This window comes from Euprymna scolopes, chromosome 42 (assembly GCF_053919585.1).
Source record: "Euprymna scolopes isolate OS-2025 chromosome 42, ASM5391958v1, whole genome shotgun sequence".
NCBI classification, from domain to species: Eukaryota; Metazoa; Mollusca; class Cephalopoda; order Sepiida; family Sepiolidae; genus Euprymna; species Euprymna scolopes.
Genome location: NC_136523.1, coordinates 7,195,757 through 7,216,612, shown reverse-complemented (window position 1 = coordinate 7,216,612; position 20,856 = coordinate 7,195,757). Strand labels below are relative to the sequence as shown.

The 20,856-nt window shown below is 27.4% G+C and overlaps 1 protein-coding gene across 2 annotated transcripts in view; it reads right to left on the bottom strand.

Moving 5' to 3' along the window:
* Nucleotides 1-20,856, bottom strand: part of LOC145266915 (helicase POLQ-like) — a 146,914-nt gene that overhangs the window by 57,103 nt on the left and 68,955 nt on the right. For both annotated transcript variants that reach the window (XM_080122709.1, XM_080122708.1), the window contains exon 8: nucleotides 7,308-7,405. In XM_080122709.1, the coding sequence (XP_079978835.1) occupies nucleotides 7,308-7,405 (98 nt within the window). The remainder of the gene's footprint in view (nucleotides 1-7,307; nucleotides 7,406-20,856) is intronic.

Sequence of the window (20,856 nt, the reverse complement as noted above, 5' to 3'; positions counted from 1 at the left end):
TTGGTTACAGAAATGGATGCATTTTGTTTTAGTTTTGGAGAATTTGAAACCATTTTTAGTTGCCCATTTATTAATTTTATTTATGTTATGTTGTAGTTTTCTTTCAATAGTGGGAGTGTATTTAGATCTGTAGCTGATTGAACAGTCATCTACATATAAGGAGCTATGTATATCAGAAGAGAGTTCTTTTATAATGTTATTGATTTTTATGTTAAAGATAGTTGTTGATAATACGCTACCTTGGGACACTCCTTCTTCTTGATTTTGTGGGTCTGATAAAGTCGAGTTTATGCGAACTTGGAAAGATCTGTCTGTTAGGAAGTTTTTTATGAATTCAGGTAATCTGCCTCTTACTGTGGAGATCTCTTATGATACCGGGTTTCCAGGTAGTTTCATATGCTTTCTCAAGATAAAAAAAAAAAACATGTTACGTATTCCTTATTGATAAAAGCTTCTCTGATGTAATTTTCGAGGTTAGTGATGTGGTCTATACATCCTCGATTTTTTTGGTATCCACACTGGATTTTAGAAATTATTTTGTTGTTATCTAGATACCATATAAGACGGTAATTAATCATTCTTTTGAACGTTTTGGATAGGCAGCTTGTGAGATCTATTAGTCTGTAGTTTTCTGGGTTTGATGTATCTTTTCCCAGTTTGGGTATCGGTATTATTGTTGCTTGTTTCCATGAAGTTGGGAAATCTTTTGTTTCCTATATTTTATTATAAATTTTGAGGAGTTTTAATGATTCTGGTGGAATTTCTTTAAGAAAGCTGTAGTGCACTTCATCTGGTCCTACAGCTGAGTTATGGGATTTTTCTATGGCAGTTTCTAGTTCATTGAGAAGATTTCATTGTAAGGCTCTTGGTTTTTGGAGTTAAAGTTTATTTTGTACTTTTCTTCATGTTTCTTAAGTATTTGGAATTGTCTATTGTAGTGTTTTGATGATGAATTTTCGGCAAAGGTTTAAGTGTGTTAGCAATATTTTTTTTTTATCAGTTATTTTCTGTTTATTTGTGAGAAGGTGTTTGATTGGATTCGCAAACTCCATCCTGACCCAACCTTACAGATTGAAGGCGAAAAAATTCCATTCGTAAGTTATTTTCCTAATCATTTCTCAGACGGTTTTGGGTTTAGTGGTGATGTTGATTTTGTTGACAAATTGTTGCCATTGTTGGATTCTTTGTTTTTCGAATTTTAGCTCTTTGCTGTTTGTAATCTATTAAGTTGTTGGTTGCGGATTGTTTGTTAAATTTTCTTAAGGCTGCCTTTCTCTGTCTAATGGCCGTTTTACATTCTGGATTGAACCATGGTTTGTTTTTTTTTCCAGGAGGAGAATTTTTGGGTATGCATTTTTTGGCTATTGTTATGAGTACTTCCGTGAATTCTTCTATTGTTTGGATTTGATGTTCTGTTAATTTTAGTGAACAAAGTTCTTTAAATTCGGCCCAGTTGGTTTTGTTTGTGTTCCACCTGGCTATGTGGTTTTGGATGGAGTTACTGTAATTGATTATAATAGGGAAGTGATCACTTCCACAGGGTTTTTCGTAAGTGCTCCATGTATAATCCAAGAAGCTTGATGGATCACACATGGTAAGATCAATGGCTTTAGTTGATCTGTTTGTTGGATTTAAGTATGTGGGATTTTTTTGATTGAGAAGGCACAAATTATTTTTGTTAATTAGTTGTTCAATTTTGTTTCCTTTTGAGTTTGTGACTTCACATCCCCATAACGTACTGTGGCAGTTAAAGTCTCCTAGGAGAATGAATGGTGAAGGTAGTTGTTTTATTAAATTTTCTAGTTCATTTTCATTTATTGGTTCATGAGGAGGGAGGTATATTGAGCAGATTGTGATTGTTTTGTGTAATGTGACTTGAGTTGTAATTGCTTGGAGATTTGTTTTGACAGAGAAATTGCTTTGAGGTATGTTATTCCTTACAAGAATTGAGGTGCCTCCATTAGCACGAAGGCCTGTGTTATGGAAATAGTTGTATTGTTCATAGTTTGGTGTTTTGAAATGGTTATTGTTTTGTAGGAAGGTTTCTTGTAAGCAAACAATGGCTGGGTTGAAGAGTGAGATAAGTATAAGAAGTTCATTATAGTTAGATCTTATTCCACAACAATTCCATTGGATAATTTGTTGTGTTTTATTTCTATCCATGAGGTTGTTTAGTTTTCCTCTATTTCCATCTCTTTAGAAGTAGAGGGTTTACCTTTTGTCGGAGTTTGTGTCTTTGGTGAAGTGTTTTGCTGGGTTTTTTCTTTTTTTTGTTTGGATCTGGACATCGATCTGGATCTTGCTTGAGATGTTGCTGTTTTAGTTTCTTGTTCATTTTTTCTCTCTTGATTACTTGTGTTTGGTTTCTTTTTTTTATCTAGGGTGTTTTCGGTTTCCATTTTTTTCTAGAATTTGGAATCTATTTTGAGTGCATTTTGTTTGGTTTTCTTCTTTTCTGGAATGTTCTTTATTTGCTGTTTTATCATTGCTTATGGTTTTTTATTAATTTCTGATGGTTGTTTTGTTTAATGGTTCTGTTGTGGATGGAATATTATTTTCTTTGTTTGGACTTGTTATTTCTATTTTGTTTCCCAGATTTGAGTATTTTTCTTTTCGGCTATTTTGAAATTCTGGCCATTCTTTAATATTTAATGTAATCAGTTTGTTTATCATTTCCCTATATTGATCATGTATTTCATTATGTTGGTATGGTTTAGTTGTCTTTTTTGTTGTCTCAGCATATGTGTTGTCTTTCATGTACGTCTCAACTATTTTTCTGGCTTCTGGAAAGGTTGTGTTTTTTTTTGTACTTTACTTCTATAATCTCTCTTTCTTTTTTATATGTTTTGCATATTTTAGAGAAGACCGGGTGATCTTCTTTGCAGTTAGCGCATTTCACCTCATTTATGCATTTTTCTTCAGTGTGGTCAGGCTCTTTGTTGCCGCATTTTCCACATATTTTTATTCCTTTACAGGCGTCTTTATGATGTCCATATTTTTAGCAATGGAAACATCTTAATGGAGCTGGAATATATTGGTCTACTTTTACATTTAAGTAGCCAATTTTTATTTCTTTAGGTATTGTTGGTTTGTTAAACGTTAATATGTGTTGGTGGTTATTATTTTATTGTTTCTTTTTATGTTTATGCGGATATGGTCAATTACTCCTTGTTTTTCTAATTCAGTTTTTATTTCTTCTTCAGTTGCTAGCGATAGTTCATAACTTCGAACTACTCCTTTCGAAGTGTTTAGTGTTTTATGGGGAAAGACTTTGCATTTGTACTCATGGAAGTTCTTCATTTTGAGTAGAGATTGAGCATCTCTAAGATTGGTTATCTCAACTAGTAGATTTCCATCTTTTGTTTTTTTTATCATTTTTGGTTTACTCTTTGTGGATAATGTCTTTTCTATTAGAAAAGGTGATGAATTTACAATTTTTTTATTTTCGATTAATTCAATAACCAAGAATTGTGGGAAGTTTCCTTCGTCTATAGTTGGAACAGTTTTTCTAGTTTTGAATTTTTGTTCTTCATCTGAGCTTGAGAGGTCAGAGTCAGAGGAATGGTTTCTTTTAAGGGTTTTGAGGGGGGATGCATTTGTTTTTATCAGCCATGGATTTTGGGATTTATTTTTCATCAACCACGCTCCCTACCCACCTTGGAGTCCAAAATTGGGGCATAGTAAGGGGGAAACCCATTCACCTTGACCATTTCAGGGTTACGTGGAGGATATACTCTTTTAGTAAGGAGTTCTCAAGCACTATATTTTCTGTTCAATATGTCCTCAAAAATACAGTTCAGATGGAGTGTTCAGTTCTGGTCTTTCCAATTGATTGACCCTTGCCACTGCCTTCTAGCACGGTTTGCCTATTTTTTGTAGTGGGGAAAGAAAAATAATAATAAAAAAGATGGGAGTACCTTTAAGTTTCGTTCTTTGTTTTGGTAGTTGGTACTTTGGGTGTAAGTGCTAGGGCTTGGCGTGACTGGCCGATTGGTCGGACCGGGCCTCTTCAACCGCCCGTCTAGCCGAAGTAAGGGCCGAAGTAATGTGTTGCAGTGCCTAGACTTTTATGCACCCAGGTCTAGGTTAGCTCAATCACCAGGATCACATCCTAAGGCATTACGGGTAGCAACCCACGGCTAACTGGTTACCCCATTGAGGGATTTTTACCCTCTGCAGTAGTATTCTAGTGCCCTATCAATAGGGCAAAAAAAAAAAAAAAACAAGGGAGGGGGAGAGAGGGGGGGCGACGGGGTTGGGAAGTAGGGAAGGAAAAGGAAAGGAGAGGGGAAGGGGGTTGTTATTTTTGTTTTTGCAGAACATAATGAAGTTTTACAAAAGAGAATAGAAAACAAAAACAGAAAATCGATGTAGGTGCATTTCGTCTCAGGAAGCCAATAGACAGCCTGATCTGTTAGCACCAGTTGGCCAATGGGGATCCAAACTTTCTCAAAAACCTCATTAGGCCCGAGCATACGCAAACAAACCAGCCACAATAAATGCCCTTAAAAACAATATAGAGGAGAAAATAACAGCCATAAGCCCTGAAACATTAAGTGATGTGCTGGACAATGCCCTGCAGAGAACACAAGAGTGTGAAAATGAAAATGGTGGACATTTGAGTAACGTCATTTTTCATAACTAAAATTAGACCTTGTGAAAAACGTATCCTAGATTAAGTTGTGTAAATAAAATTAGAATAAGTAGACTAACATCTGACTATATCTCAAAAAATCACGGAGAGGCTCATCTACCTACATATGAAATTAGACTGCTTTTGGACGATTTTGCATGAATCAGACATCAGTTTTTAAGGAGCATAAGAGGTTCAAGGGAGGCGAGAGACTGTGAGGGATTATGAGAGGTGTGGAAGGAGTAAAGAAGTCAGAACACCAGTTGATTGACCAAATAAAGAATTTCATGGATAAGGACCACTTGTTGTCTATTGAGACAATAAGTGCAAGTTTGATGTCAGTGTGGGAACTGTACACAAAATTATTCGCGGTAGATTTGCACAAAGTTTCTCCCACGGGTGCTCACAGAAGATCAGAAAGAAAGAAATTGACATGACAGCAGGACGATAGTCATGATGATCAATTCAGATCTTGCAGTTCTTAATGCTCTGGTGATCTACGATGAAAGCTGGATCTACCGCTATGACCCAGAGACCAAGAGACAGCTTTCAGTAGAAGCATGCTGGCTCCCCAAGACCAAAGAAGGTCAGACAGAGCAAATCCACCCAGAAACGTGATTTTTCCAAGTGGTGACTAGAAATAATAAAACGATTATCTTTTGGCGACTGCATTTTTTTTTTTTACCAACAATCTTCCAAAGCTCATTACTGAGTGAAAAATGTTTTTTTCAATTTTTCTTTTTTTTTTTTTTTTTTTAATAAAACAAGCAAAGTCAAATTATTTAAACAATAAAAGTTTAAAAGTTTAATACGATAGCATGTGTGTTCTTTTGTGTGTCACACTTTCTGGCAAATTTGATTGGTTGAGATTTAATTTTGGAATAGACATTTAATTTCGGAATACACATTTACGAATGTTCTAGGTTCTATTTGATTAGCGTGTTCTTATAGCTAAATTTGTTTTTAATTCTATAAAATTTAGGGTTATATCTTTCAAAAGTTGTTAAGAAATAATTGATTTTAAGTTATTCCGTAATAAAATCAATAACAAATCTCTCTGCCAGCGGAGACAAAATATTGAGCAATTATTTGTTTTGTTTTTTTTCCATTGTTTATTTTTTTCCATTTGTTTATTGAGAGAGATAGAGAGATAGAGAGACAGAGAGAGAGAGAGAGAGAGAGAGAGAGCGAGCGGCTGATGTTTTTGTTAATATACTATTACTCCTACTACAACGTTATGAAACCCCAACTTTTATGAAAATTCTTGACCTTAAAAACCAAAAAAGCGATACATTATTAGTGAAACAAAACCTGTTTTGTACATAAAATATTTTTATAAAAACATTAACTCTAAATATATATATATATTAAATGACAGTTCATTTTTCTAAATAAATTATTTTTATTACAACATTGTTTTAACGAACATTATATTTGTTTTTAATTCTATAAAATTTAGGGTTTATCTTTCAAAAGTTGTTAAGAAATAATTGATTTTAAGTTATTCCGTAATAAAAAACGATAACAAAGCTCTCGGCCGGCGGGGACAAAAAAGAGTCACCAATCTGATAGGCCCTGAACTGGCATCTAAGATTCAGTCTCTGTCCTATTGACGAAATGTTGCATCCCTCTGTCTGTTCTACAAGTATTTTAATGGAGAATGCTCTGACGAATTGCAAGCACTTGTGCCCCCCACGACATAAACACCCTCGACAAACCCGACAGGCAGCTAAATCTCACCCCCACACGGTAGAGATCCCTAGATGTAAAAGATATTTCTACTCCAGTAGTTTCTCCTCAAAACCGCTAGATTTTGGAATTCCATTCCAGGTCCCTGCTTTCCCAACTGTACTGACGTGCAGAAGTTCAAGTGTAATGTGAACAGACATCTTGCTACCCAAATCCCCACATAGTACCCCAGTAGATGTTACCCCTGATAGTAGCCCTCTACACCAAAGTGGCAATGTGCCTTGTTTGGGGGTGAAAATGTAATAAAAAAAAAAAACATAAGTCAACCGTAAGCGTGCTCCTTTTTTCCACTACTTTCTGTAATTCATGTGCTGCATACATATTTGTCTTCTGGCATGATCTTCTGTATGGCATTACTAGTTATGATATGCCATTACCCGCATTCATAACCCTAACCCCAAACAAGGCATATTGCCACTGAGCCATAAGAGGCTACTGTGATTAGGGGCCAGATTTATTTATTTATTCATTTATATCTTAACTCTTATCCCTGAGTGGCTTATTTATTTATTTATATCTTTTAACCCTTATCCATGAGTGGCTTCTGGGCCTTGATAAGTGGTGATCACTGTGTAAAAAAAAAATCTTAAGTGAAGAGTTGTACAGCAACATATTTGTTCACATTACATTTAATTTTTTGCATGTCGGTATAGCAGGGATACAATTCCAAAGGCAAACAGCTTGAAGAAAAAAAACTATTAAAGTAGAAAATTTCCCGGCATCTGTACAGCGAAATGGATTTTGTAGCTGGTCAGATTATTCGGGATATTTACATTATGGGGGCACAAATGTAGTCATGCACATGCGAATAGTGGCTTTATAAAAAAACACAGGCAACTGACAAGTGTGATGAGTTTTTTAGGCTGGTAAAGGGAATCTGCCTTCTTTGCAGAAGATTAAGTATGTGACACTTGAATTTACTTACTGGTCGGAAATTGTTGGTGTAAAGGTCAGCTTTAAGAAAGGATTTCAGATCATCCATATTGTTGAGGGTTGCGCTCATTCCAATAATCTGGCATGGATCTATAAACAAATAAAAACAAAAAAACGTCTGCAAATGATGTAATAAAAATGATTCCTGCTTGTTTGAAACACTGTAGTAAACAAGTCAGTCTGAGAAGTAAAACTAAAATAAAATCGCTAACCAAAATCCAAGAATGACAGATCGAGTAGGCCCGAAATCGGATCAGAACGTTGCATATTACCCTTCTCACTCATGATACCAGGGGATGGGGAGTGAATATTCAACGAACACGGCATGATTCCTGAAATCACATACACCGACAATGGACGCATAATCTCTCTGTCAAATTCAGGAATCTTTCCGTGCAGAAAATCTGTGATACCATTGGTATCCCCCCCCTCCCGCCCCACACAAAGTGTTAAAAAATTATTAAAAAGGGGAAAAATTATTAAAAAAAGAGGAAACAAAATGATCGGCATAACAAAAGTTATAGAAAGTAAAAACAATAGAAAGACGATTAGTCAGCTCAAACGAAAACCAGAACACAGCCTGATATTATGCATCTTACTTGCAACGGCAGAGGATGTGAAATGAATGCTCAATGACTGCAGCATGATTCCTGAACTCGCATACATACTAACCATGGCCACATCATCTGTCAAATTCACGAATATTTATTTCCATGCAAAACACCTGTGATACTATTCGCGTGCCCCTCCAAGTGTTACGAGTTAAAAAGGAAAAAGGAAACAAATTGATCGTCAGAACAAAAGTTATAAAAAGTGAGGTCAGTAGAAAGACAATGGAGAGGAAGTTACAAATGAAGGCAGATGAAATAGGATTGTAAATCAAGACGTGATCGTAAGTAGCACAAAGATTCACACATATATTTTGAATTCATTTATGGGCAGTTTCAGGAGTAACAGTGTATTTTGTGACAGTTAGGGACAGTTTTGAGTTTCCGACAGTTGAGGACAGTTTTGAGTTTGTGACAGTTGAAGGTAGGTTGTGACTCTGAAGAGTTGAGGAGGTCAATTAATCAGGCGACTGACGAATCGCGGGGTTTTGATTCATGCTGAATGTCCACAGAATGCCCAGCAGCAATATATTACATATGAAAGATGTATATTCAGCAATATATTATATATGAAAGATGTATATTCAGCAATATATTACATATGAAAGATGTATATTCAGCAATATATTACATATGAAAGATGTATATTCAGCAATATACTACATATGAAAGATGTATATTCAGCAATATATTACATATAAAAGATGTATATTCAGCAATATACTACATATGAAAGATGTATATTCAGCAATATACTACATATGAAAGATGTATATTCAGCAATATATTACATATGAAAGATGTATATTCAGCAATATATTACATATGAAAGATGTATATTCAGCAATATACTACATATGAAAGATGTATATTCAGCAATATATTACATATGAAAGATGTATATTCAGCAATATATTACATATAAAAGATGTATATTCAGCAATATATTACATATGAAAGATGTATATTCAGCAATATATTACATATGAAAGATGTATATTCAGCAATATATTACATATGAAAGATGTATATTCAGCAATATATTACTTATGAAAGATGTATATTCAGCAATATATTACATATGAAAGATGTAAAATCAGCAATATATTACATATGAAAGATGTATATTCAGCAATATATTACATATGAAAGATGTAAAATCAGCAATATATTACATATGAAAGATGTATATTCAGCAATATATTACTTATGAAAGATGTATATTCAGCAATATATTACTTATGAAAGATGTATATTCAGCAATATATTACTTATGAAAGATGTATATTCAGCAATATATTACATATGAAAGATGTATATTCAGCAATATATTACATATGAAAGATGTATATTCAGCAATATATTACATATGAAAGATGTATATTCAGCAATATATTACTTATGAAAGATGTATATTCAGCAATATATTACATATGAAAGATGTATATTCAGCAATATATTACTTATGAAAGATGTATATTCAGCAATATATTACATATGAAAGATGTAAAATCAGCAATATATTACATATGAAAGATGTATATTCAGCAATATATTACATATGAAAGATGTATATTCAGCAATATATTACATATGAAAGATGTATATTCAGCAATATATTACATATGAAAGATGTATATTCAGCAATATATTACTTATGAAAGATGTATATTCAGCAATATATTACATATGAAAGATGTAAAATCAGCAATATATTACATATGAAAGATGTATATTCAGCAATATATTACATATGAAAGATGTAAAATCAGCAATATATTACATATGAAAGATGTATATTCAGCAATATATTACTTATGAAAGATGTATATTCAGCAATATATTACTTATGAAAGATGTATATTCAGCAATATATTACTTATGAAAGATGTATATTCAGCAATATATTACATATGAAAGATGTATATTCAGCAATATATTACATATGAAAGATGTAAAATCAGCAATATATTACATATGAAAGATGTAAAATCAGCAATATATTACATATGAAAGATGTATATTCAGCAATATATTACATATGAAAGATGTATATTCAGCAATATATTACATATGAAAGATGTAAAATCAGCAATATATTACATATGAAAGATGTATATTCAGCAATATATTACATATGAAAGATGTAAAATCAGCAATATATTACATATGAAAGATGTATATTCAGCAATATATTACTTATGAAAGATGTATATTCAGCAATATATTACTTATGAAAGATGTATATTCAGCAATATATTACTTATGAAAGATGTATATTCAGCAATATATTACATATGAAAGATGTATATTCAGCAATATATTACTTATGAAAGATGTATATTCAGCAATATATTACATATGAAAGATGTATATTTAGCAATATATTACATATGAAAGATGTATATTCAGCAATATATTACTTATGAAAGATGTATATTCAGCAATATATTACATATGAAAGATGTATATTCAGCAATATATTACATATGAAAGATGTATATTCAGCAATATATTACATATGAAAGATGTATATTCAGCAATATATTACATATGAAAGATGTATATTCAGCAATATATTACATATGAAAGATGTATATTCAGCAATATATTACTTATGAAAGATGTATATTCAGCAATATATTACATAGTAAAGATGTATATTCAGCAATATATTACATATGAAAGATGTATATTCAGCAATATATTACATATGAAAGATGTATATTCAGCAATATATTACTTATGAAAGATGTATATTCAGCAATATATTACTTATGAAAGATGTATATTTAGCAATATATTACATATGAAAGATGTATATTCAGCAATATATTACATATGAAAGATGTATATTCAGCAATATATTACATATGAAAGATGTATATTCAGCAATATATTACATATGAAAGATGTATATTCAGCAATATATTACATATGAAAGATGTATATTCAGCAATATATTACATATGAAAGATGTATATTCAGCAATATATTACTTATGAAAGATGTATATTTAGCAATATATTACATATGAAAGATGTATATTCAGCAAGATATTACATATGAAAGATGTATATTCAGCAATATATTACATATGAAAGATGTATATTCAGCAATATATTACATATGAAAGATGTATATTCAGCAATATATTACATATGAAAGATGTATATTCAGCAATATATTACATATGAAAGATGTATATTCAGCAATATATTACTTATGAAAGATGTATATTCAGCAATATATTACATATGAAAGATGTATATTCAGCAATATATTACATATGAAAGATGTATATTCAGCAATATATTACATATGAAAGATGTATATTCAGCAATATATTACATATGAAAGATGTATATTCAGCAATATATTACATATGAAAGATGTATATTCAGCAATATATTACTTATGAAAGATGTATATTCAGCAATATATTACTTATGAAAGATGTATATTTAGCAATATATTACATATGAAAGATGTATATTCAGCAATATATTACATATGAAAGATGTATATTCAGCAATATATTACATATGAAAGATGTATATTCAGCAATATATTACATATGAAAGATGTATATTCAGCAATATATTACATATGAAAGATGTATATTCAGCAATATATTACATATGAAAGATGTATATTCAGCAATATATTACTTATGAAAGATGTATATTTAGCAATATATTACATATGAAAGATGTATATTCAGCAATATATTACATATGAAAGATGTATATTCAGCAATATATTACATATGAAAGATGTATATTCAGCAATATATTACATATGAAAGATGTATATTCAGCAATATATTACATATGAAAGATGTATATTCAGCAATATATTACATATGAAAGATGTATATTCAGCAATATATTACTTATGAAAGATGTATATTCAGCAATATATTACATATGAAAGATGTATATTCAGCAATATATTACATATGAAAGATGTATATTCAGCAATATATTACATATGAAAGATGTATATTCACCAATATATTACATATGAAAGATGTATATTCAGCAATATATTACATATGAAAGATGTATATTCAGCAATATATTACATATGAAAGATGTATATTCAGCAATATATTACATATGAAAGATGTATATTCACCAATATATTACATATGAAAGATGTATATTCACCAATATATTACATATGAAAGATGTATATTTAGCAATATATTACATATGAAAGATGTATATTCAGCAATATATTACATATGAAAGATGTATATTCAGCAATATATTACATATGAAAGATGTATATTCAGCAATATATTACATATGAAAGATGTATATTCAGCAATATATTACTTATGAAAGATGTATATTCAGCAATATATTACATATGAAAGATGTATATTCAGCAATATATTACATATGAAAGATGTATATTCAGCAATATATTACATATGAAAGATGTATATTCACCAATATATTACATATGAAAGATGTATATTCACCAATATATTACATATGAAAGATGTATATTTAGCAATATATTACATATGAAAGATGTATATTCAGCAATATATTACATATGAAAGATGTATATTCAGCAATATATTACATATGAAAGATGTATATTCAGCAATATATTACATATGAAAGATGTATATTCAGCAATATATTACTTATGAAAGATGTATATTCAGCAATATATTACATATGAAAGATGTATATTCAGCAATATATTACATATGAAAGATGTATATTCAGCAATATATTACATATGAAAGATGTATATTCACCAATATATTACATATGAAAGATGTATATTCAGCAATATATTACATATGAAAGATGTATATTCAGCAATATATTACATATGAAAGATGTATATTCAGCAATATATTACATATGAAAGATGTATATTCAGCAATATATTACATATGAAAGATGTATATTCAGCAATATATTACTTATGAAAGATGTATATTTAGCAATATATTACATATGAAAGATGTATATTCAGCAATATATTACATATGAAAGATGTATATTCAGCAATATATTACATATGAAAGATGTATATTCAGCAATATATTACTTATGAAAGATGTATATTCAGCAATATATTACATATGAAAGATGTATATTCAGCAATATATTACTTATGAAAGATGTATATTCAGCAATATATTACATATGAAAGATGTATATTCAGCAATATATTACATATGAAAGATGTATATTCAGCAATATATTACATATGAAAGATGTATATTCAGCAATATATTACATATGAAAGATGTATATTCAGCAATATATTACATATGAAAGATGTATATTCAGCAATATATTACATATGAAAGATGTATATTCAGCAATATATTACTTATGAAAGATGTATATTCAGCAATATATTACATATGAAAGATGTATATTCAGCAATATATTACATATGAAAGATGTATATTCAGCAATATATTACATATGAAAGATGTATATTCAGCAATATATTACATATGAAAGATGTATATTCAGCAATATATTACATATGAAAGATGTATATTCAGCAATATATTACATATGAAAGATGTATATTCAGCAATATATTACTTATGAAAGATGTATATTCAGCAATATATTACATATGAAAGATGTATATTCAGCAATATATTACATATGAAAGATGTATATTCAGCAATATATTACATATGAAAGATGTATATTCAGCAATATATTACATATGAAAGATGTATATTCAGCAATATATTACATATGAAAGATGTATATTCAGCAATATATTACATATGAAAGATGTATATTCAGCAATATATTACTTATGAAAGATGTATATTCAGCAATATATTACATATGAAAGATGTATATTCAGCAATATATTACATATGAAAGATGTATATTCAGCAATATATTACATATGAAAGATGTATATTCAGCAATATATTACTTATGAAAGATGTATATTCAGCAATATATTACTTATGAAAGATGTATATTCAGCAATATATTACATATGAAAGATGTATATTCAGCAATATATTACTTATGAAAGATGTATATTCAGCAATATATTACATATGAAAGATGTATATTCAGCAATATATTACATATGAAAGATGTATATTCAGCAATATATTACTTATGAAAGATGTATATTCAGCAATATATTACTTATGAAAGATGTATATTCAGCAATATATTACATATGAAAGATGTATATTCAGCAATATATTACATATGAAAGATGTATATTCAGCAATATATTACTTATGAAAGATGTATATTCAGCAATATATTACATATGAAAGATGTATATTCAGCAATATATTACATATGAAAGATGTATATTCAGCAATATATTACTTATGAAAGATGTATATTCAGCAATATATTACTTATGAAAGATGTATATTCAGCAATATATTACATATGAAAGATGTATATTCAGCAATATATTACTTATGAAAGATGTATATTCAGCAATATATTACATATGAAAGATGTATATTCAGCAATATATTACATATGAAAGATGTATATTCAGCAATATATTACATATGAAAGATGTATATTCAGCAATATATTACATATGAAAGATGTATATTCAGCAATATATTACATATGAAAGATGTATATTCAGCAATATATTACATATGAAAGATGTATATTCAGCAATATATTACATATGAAAGATGTATATTCAGCAATATATTACATATGAAAGATGTATATTCAGCAATATATTACATATGAAAGATGTATATTCAGCAATATATTACATATGAAAGATGTATATTCAGCAATATATTACTTATGAAAGATGTATATTCAGCAATATATTACTTATGAAAGATGTATATTCAGCAATATATTACTTATGAAAGATGTATATTCAGCAATATATTACATATGAAAGATGTATATTCAGCAATATATTACATATGAAAGATGTATATTCAGCAATATATTACTTATGAAAGATGTATATTCAGCAATATATTACATATGAAAGATGTATATTCAGCAATATATTACTTATGAAAGATGTATATTCAGCAATATATTACATATGAAAGATGTATATTCAGCAATATATTACATATGAAAGATGTATATTCAGCAATATATTTCATATGAAAGATGTATATTCAGCAATATATTACATATGAAAGATGTATATTCAGCAATATATTACATATGAAAGATGTATATTCAGCAATATATTACATATGAAAGATGTATATTCAGCAATATATTACATATGAAAGATGTATATTCAGCAATATATTACTTATGAAAGATGTATATTCAGCAATATATTACTTATGAAAGATGTATATTCAGCAATATATTACATATGAAAGATGTATATTCAGCAATATATTACATATGAAAGATGTATATTCAGCAATATATTACATATGAAAGGTGTATATTCAGCAATATATTACTTATGAAAGATGTATATTCAGCAATATATTACATATGAAAGATGTATATTCAGCAATATATTTCATATGAAAGATGTATATTCAGCAATATATTACATATGAAAGATGTATATTCAGCAATATATTACATATGAAAGATGTATATTCAGCAATATATTACATATGAAAGATGTATATTCAGCAATATATTACATATGAAAGATGTATATTCAGCAATATATTACATATGAAAGATGTATATTCAGCAATATATTACTTATGAAAGATGTATATTCAGCAATATATTACTTATGAAAGATGTATATTCAGCAATATATTACATATGAAAGATGTATATTCAGCAATATATTACATATGAAAGATGTATATTCAGCAATATATTACATATGAAAGATGTATATTCAGCAATATATTTCATATGAAAGATGTATATTCAGCAATATATTACATATGAAAGATGTATATTCAGCAATATATTACTTATGAAAGATGTATATTCAGCAATATATTACTTATGAAAGATGTATATTCAGCAATATATTACTTATGAAAGATGTATATTCAGCAATATATTACATATGAAAGATGTATATTCAGCAATATATTACATATGAAAGATGTATATTCAGCAATATATTACTTATGAAAGATGTATATTCAGCAATATATTACTTATGAAAGATGTATATTCAGCAATATATTACATATGAAAGATGTATATTCAGCAATATATTACATATGAAAGATGTATATTCAGCAATATATTACATATGAAAGATGTATATTCAGCAATATATTACATATGAAAGATGTATATTCAGCAATATATTACTTATGAAAGATGTATATTCAGCAATATATTACTTATGAAAGATGTATATTCAGCAATATATTACTTATGAAAGATGTATATTCAGCAATATATTACATATGAAAGATGTATATTCAGCAATATATTACATATGAAAGATGTATATTCAGCAATATATTACTTATGAAAGATGTATATTCAGCAATATATTACTTATGAAAGATGTATATTCAGCAATATATTACTTATGAAAGATGTATATTCAGCAATATATTACTTATGAAAGATGTATATTCAGCAATATATTACTTATGAAAGATGTATATTCAGCAATATATTACTTATGAAAGATGTATATTCAGCAATATATTACATATGAAAGATGTATATTCAGCAATATATTACATATGAAAGATGTATATTCAGCAATATATTACTTATGAAAGATGTATATTCAGCAATATATTACTTATGAAAGATGTATATTCAGCAATATATTACATATGAAAGATGTATATTCAGCAATATATTACATATGAAAGATGTATATTCAGCAATATATTACATATGAAAGATGTATATTCAGCAATATATTACATATGAAAGATGTATATTCAGCAATATATTACTTATGAAAGATGTATATTCAGCAATATATTACTTATGAAAGATGTATATTCAGCAATATATTACTTATGAAAGATGTATATTCAGCAATATATTACATATGAAAGATGTATATTCAGCAATATATTACATATGAAAGATGTATATTCAGCAATATATTACATATGAAAGATGTATATTCAGCAATATATTACATATGAAAGATGTATATTCAGCAATATATTACTTATGAAAGATGTATATTCAGCAATATATTACTTATGAAAGATGTATATTCAGCAATATATTACATATGAAAGATGTATATTCAGCAATATATTACTTATGAAAGATGTATATTCAGCAATATATTACTTATGAAAGATGTATATTCAGCAATATATTACTTATGAAAGATGTATATTCAGCAATATATTACATATGAAAGATGTATATTCAGCAATATAGTACATATGAAAGATGTATATTCAGCAATATATTACATATGAAAGATGTATATTCAGCAATATATTACATATGAAAGATGTATATTCAGCAATATATTACTTATGAAAGATGTATATTCAGCAATATATTACATATGAAAGATGTATATTCAGCAATATATTACATATGAAAGATGTATATTCAGCAATATATTACTTATGAAAGATGTATATTCAGCAATATATTACTTATGAAAGATGTATATTCAGCAATATATTACTTATGAAAGATGTATATTCAGCAATATATTACATATGAAAGATGTATATTCAGCAATATATTACATATGAAAGATGTATATTCAGCAATATATTACATATGAAAGATGTATATTCAGCAATATATTACTTATGAAAGATGTATATTCAGCAATATATTACTTATGAAAGATGTATATTCAGCAATATATTACTTATGAAAGATGTATATTCAGCAATATATTACATTATGAAAGATGTATATTCAGCAATATATTACATATGAAAGATGTATATTCAGCAATATATTACTTATGAAAGATGTATATTCAGCAATATATTACTTATGAAAGATGTATATTCAGCAATATATTACATATGAAAGATGTATATTCAGCAATATATTACATATGAAAGATGTATATTCAGCAATATATTACTTATGAAAGATGTATATTCAGCAATATATTACTTATGAAAGATGTATATTCAGCAATATATTACATATGAAAGATGTATATTCAGCAATATATTACATATGAAAGATGTATATTCAGCAATATATTACATATGAAGATGTATATTCAGCAATATATTACATATGAAAGATGTATATTCAGCAATATATTACTTATGAAAGATGTATATTCAGCAATATATTACATATGAAAGATGTATATTCAGCAATATATTACATATGAAAGATGTATATTCAGCAATATATTACTTATGAAAGATGTATATTCCAGCAATATATTACTTATGAAAGATGTATATTCAGCAATATATTACATATGAAAGATGTATATTCAGCAATATATTACATATGAAAGATGTATATTCAGCAATATATTACATATGAAAGATGTATATTCAGCAATATATTACATATGAAAGATGTATATTCAGCAATATAATTACTTATGAAAGATGTATATTCAGCAATATATTACATATGAAAGATGTATATTCAGCAATATATTACATATGAAAGATGTATATTCAGCAATATATTACTTATGAAAGATGTATATTCAGCAATATATTACTTATGAAAGATGTATATTCAGCAATATATTACATATGAAAGATGTATATTCAGCAATATATTACTTATGAAAGATGTATATTCAGCAATATATTACTTATGAAAGATGTATATTCAGCAATATATTACATATGAAAGATGTATATTCAGCAATATATTACATATGAAAGATGTATATTCAGCAATATATTACATATGAAAGATGTATATTCAGCAATATATTACATATGAAAGATGTATATTCAGCAATATATTACATATGAAAGATGTATATTCAGCAATATATTACACATGAAAGATGTATATTCAGCAATATATTACATATGAAAGATGTATATTCAGCAATATATTACATATGAAAGATGTATATTCAGCAATATATTACATATGAAAGATGTATATTCAGCAATATATTACATATGAAAGATGTATATTCAGCAATATATTACATATGAAAGATGTATATTCAGCAATATATTACACATGAAAGATGTATATTCAGCAATATATTACTTATGAAAGATGTATATTCAGCAATATATTACATATGAAAGATGTATATTCAGCAATATATTACATATGAAAGATGTATATTCAGCAATATATTACTTATGAAAGATGTATATTCAGCAATATATTACTTATGAAAGATGTATATTCAGCAATATATTACATATGAAAAGATGTATATTCAGCAATATATTACATATGAAAGATGTATATTCAGCAATATATTACATATGAAAGATGTATATTCAGCAATATATTACATATGAAAGATGTATATTCAGCAATATATTACATATGAAAGATGTATATTCAGCAATATATTACATATGAAAGATGTATATTCAGCAATATATTACTTATGAAAGATGTATATTCAGCAATATATTACATATGAAAGATGTATATTCAGCAATATATTACTTATGAAAGATGTATATTCAGCAATATATTACTTATGAAAGATGTATATTCAGCAATATATTACATATGAAAGATGTATATTCAGCAATATATTACATATGAAAGATGTATATTCAGCAATATATTACATATGAAAGATGTATATTCAGCAATATATTACATATGAAAGATGTATATTCAGCAATATATTACTTATGAAAGATGTATATTCAGCAATATATTACATATGAAAGATGTATATTCAGCAATATATTACTTATGAAAGATGTATATTCAGCAATATATTACTTATGAAAGATGTATATTCAGCAATATATTACATATGAAAGATGTATATTCAGCAATATATTACATATGAAAGATGTATATTCAGCAATATATTACATATGAAAGATGTATATTCAGCAATATATTACATATGAAAGATGTATATTCAGCAATATATTACATATGAAAGATGTATATTCAGCAATATATTACTTATGAAAGATGTATATTCAGCAATATATTACTTATGAAAGATGTATATTCAGCAATATATTACTTATGAAAGATGTATATTCAGCAATATATTACTTATGAAAGATGTATATTCAGCAATATATTACTTATGAAAGATGTATATTCAGCATATATTACATATGAAAGATGTATATTCAGCAATATATTACTTATGAAAGATGTATATTCAGCAATATATTACTTATGAAAGATGTATATTCAGCAATATATTACATATGAAAGATGTATATTCAGCAATAATTTACATATGAAAGATGTATATTCAGCAATATATTACATATGAAAGATGTATATTCAGCAATATATTACTTATGAAAGATGTATATTCAGCAATATATTACTTATGAAAGATGTATATTCAGCAATATATTACATATGAAAGATGTATATTCAGCAATATATTACATATGAAAGATGTATATTCAGCAATATATTACATATGAAAGATGTATATTCAGCAATATATTACATATGAAAGATGTATATTCAGCAATATATTACATATGAAAGATGTATATTCAGCAATATATTACATATGAAAGATGTATATTCAGCAATATATTACTTATGAAAGATGTATATTCAGCAATATATTACATATGAAAGATGTATATTCAGCAATATATTACATATGAAAGATGTATATTCAGCAATATATTACATATGAAAGATGTATATTCAGCAATATATTACTTATGAAAGATGTATATTCAGCAATATATTACTTATGAAAGATGTATATTCAGCAATATATTACATATGAAAGATGTATATTCAGCAATATATTACATATGAAAGATGTATATTCAGCAATATATTACATATGAAAGATGTATATTCAGCAATATATTACATATGAAAGATG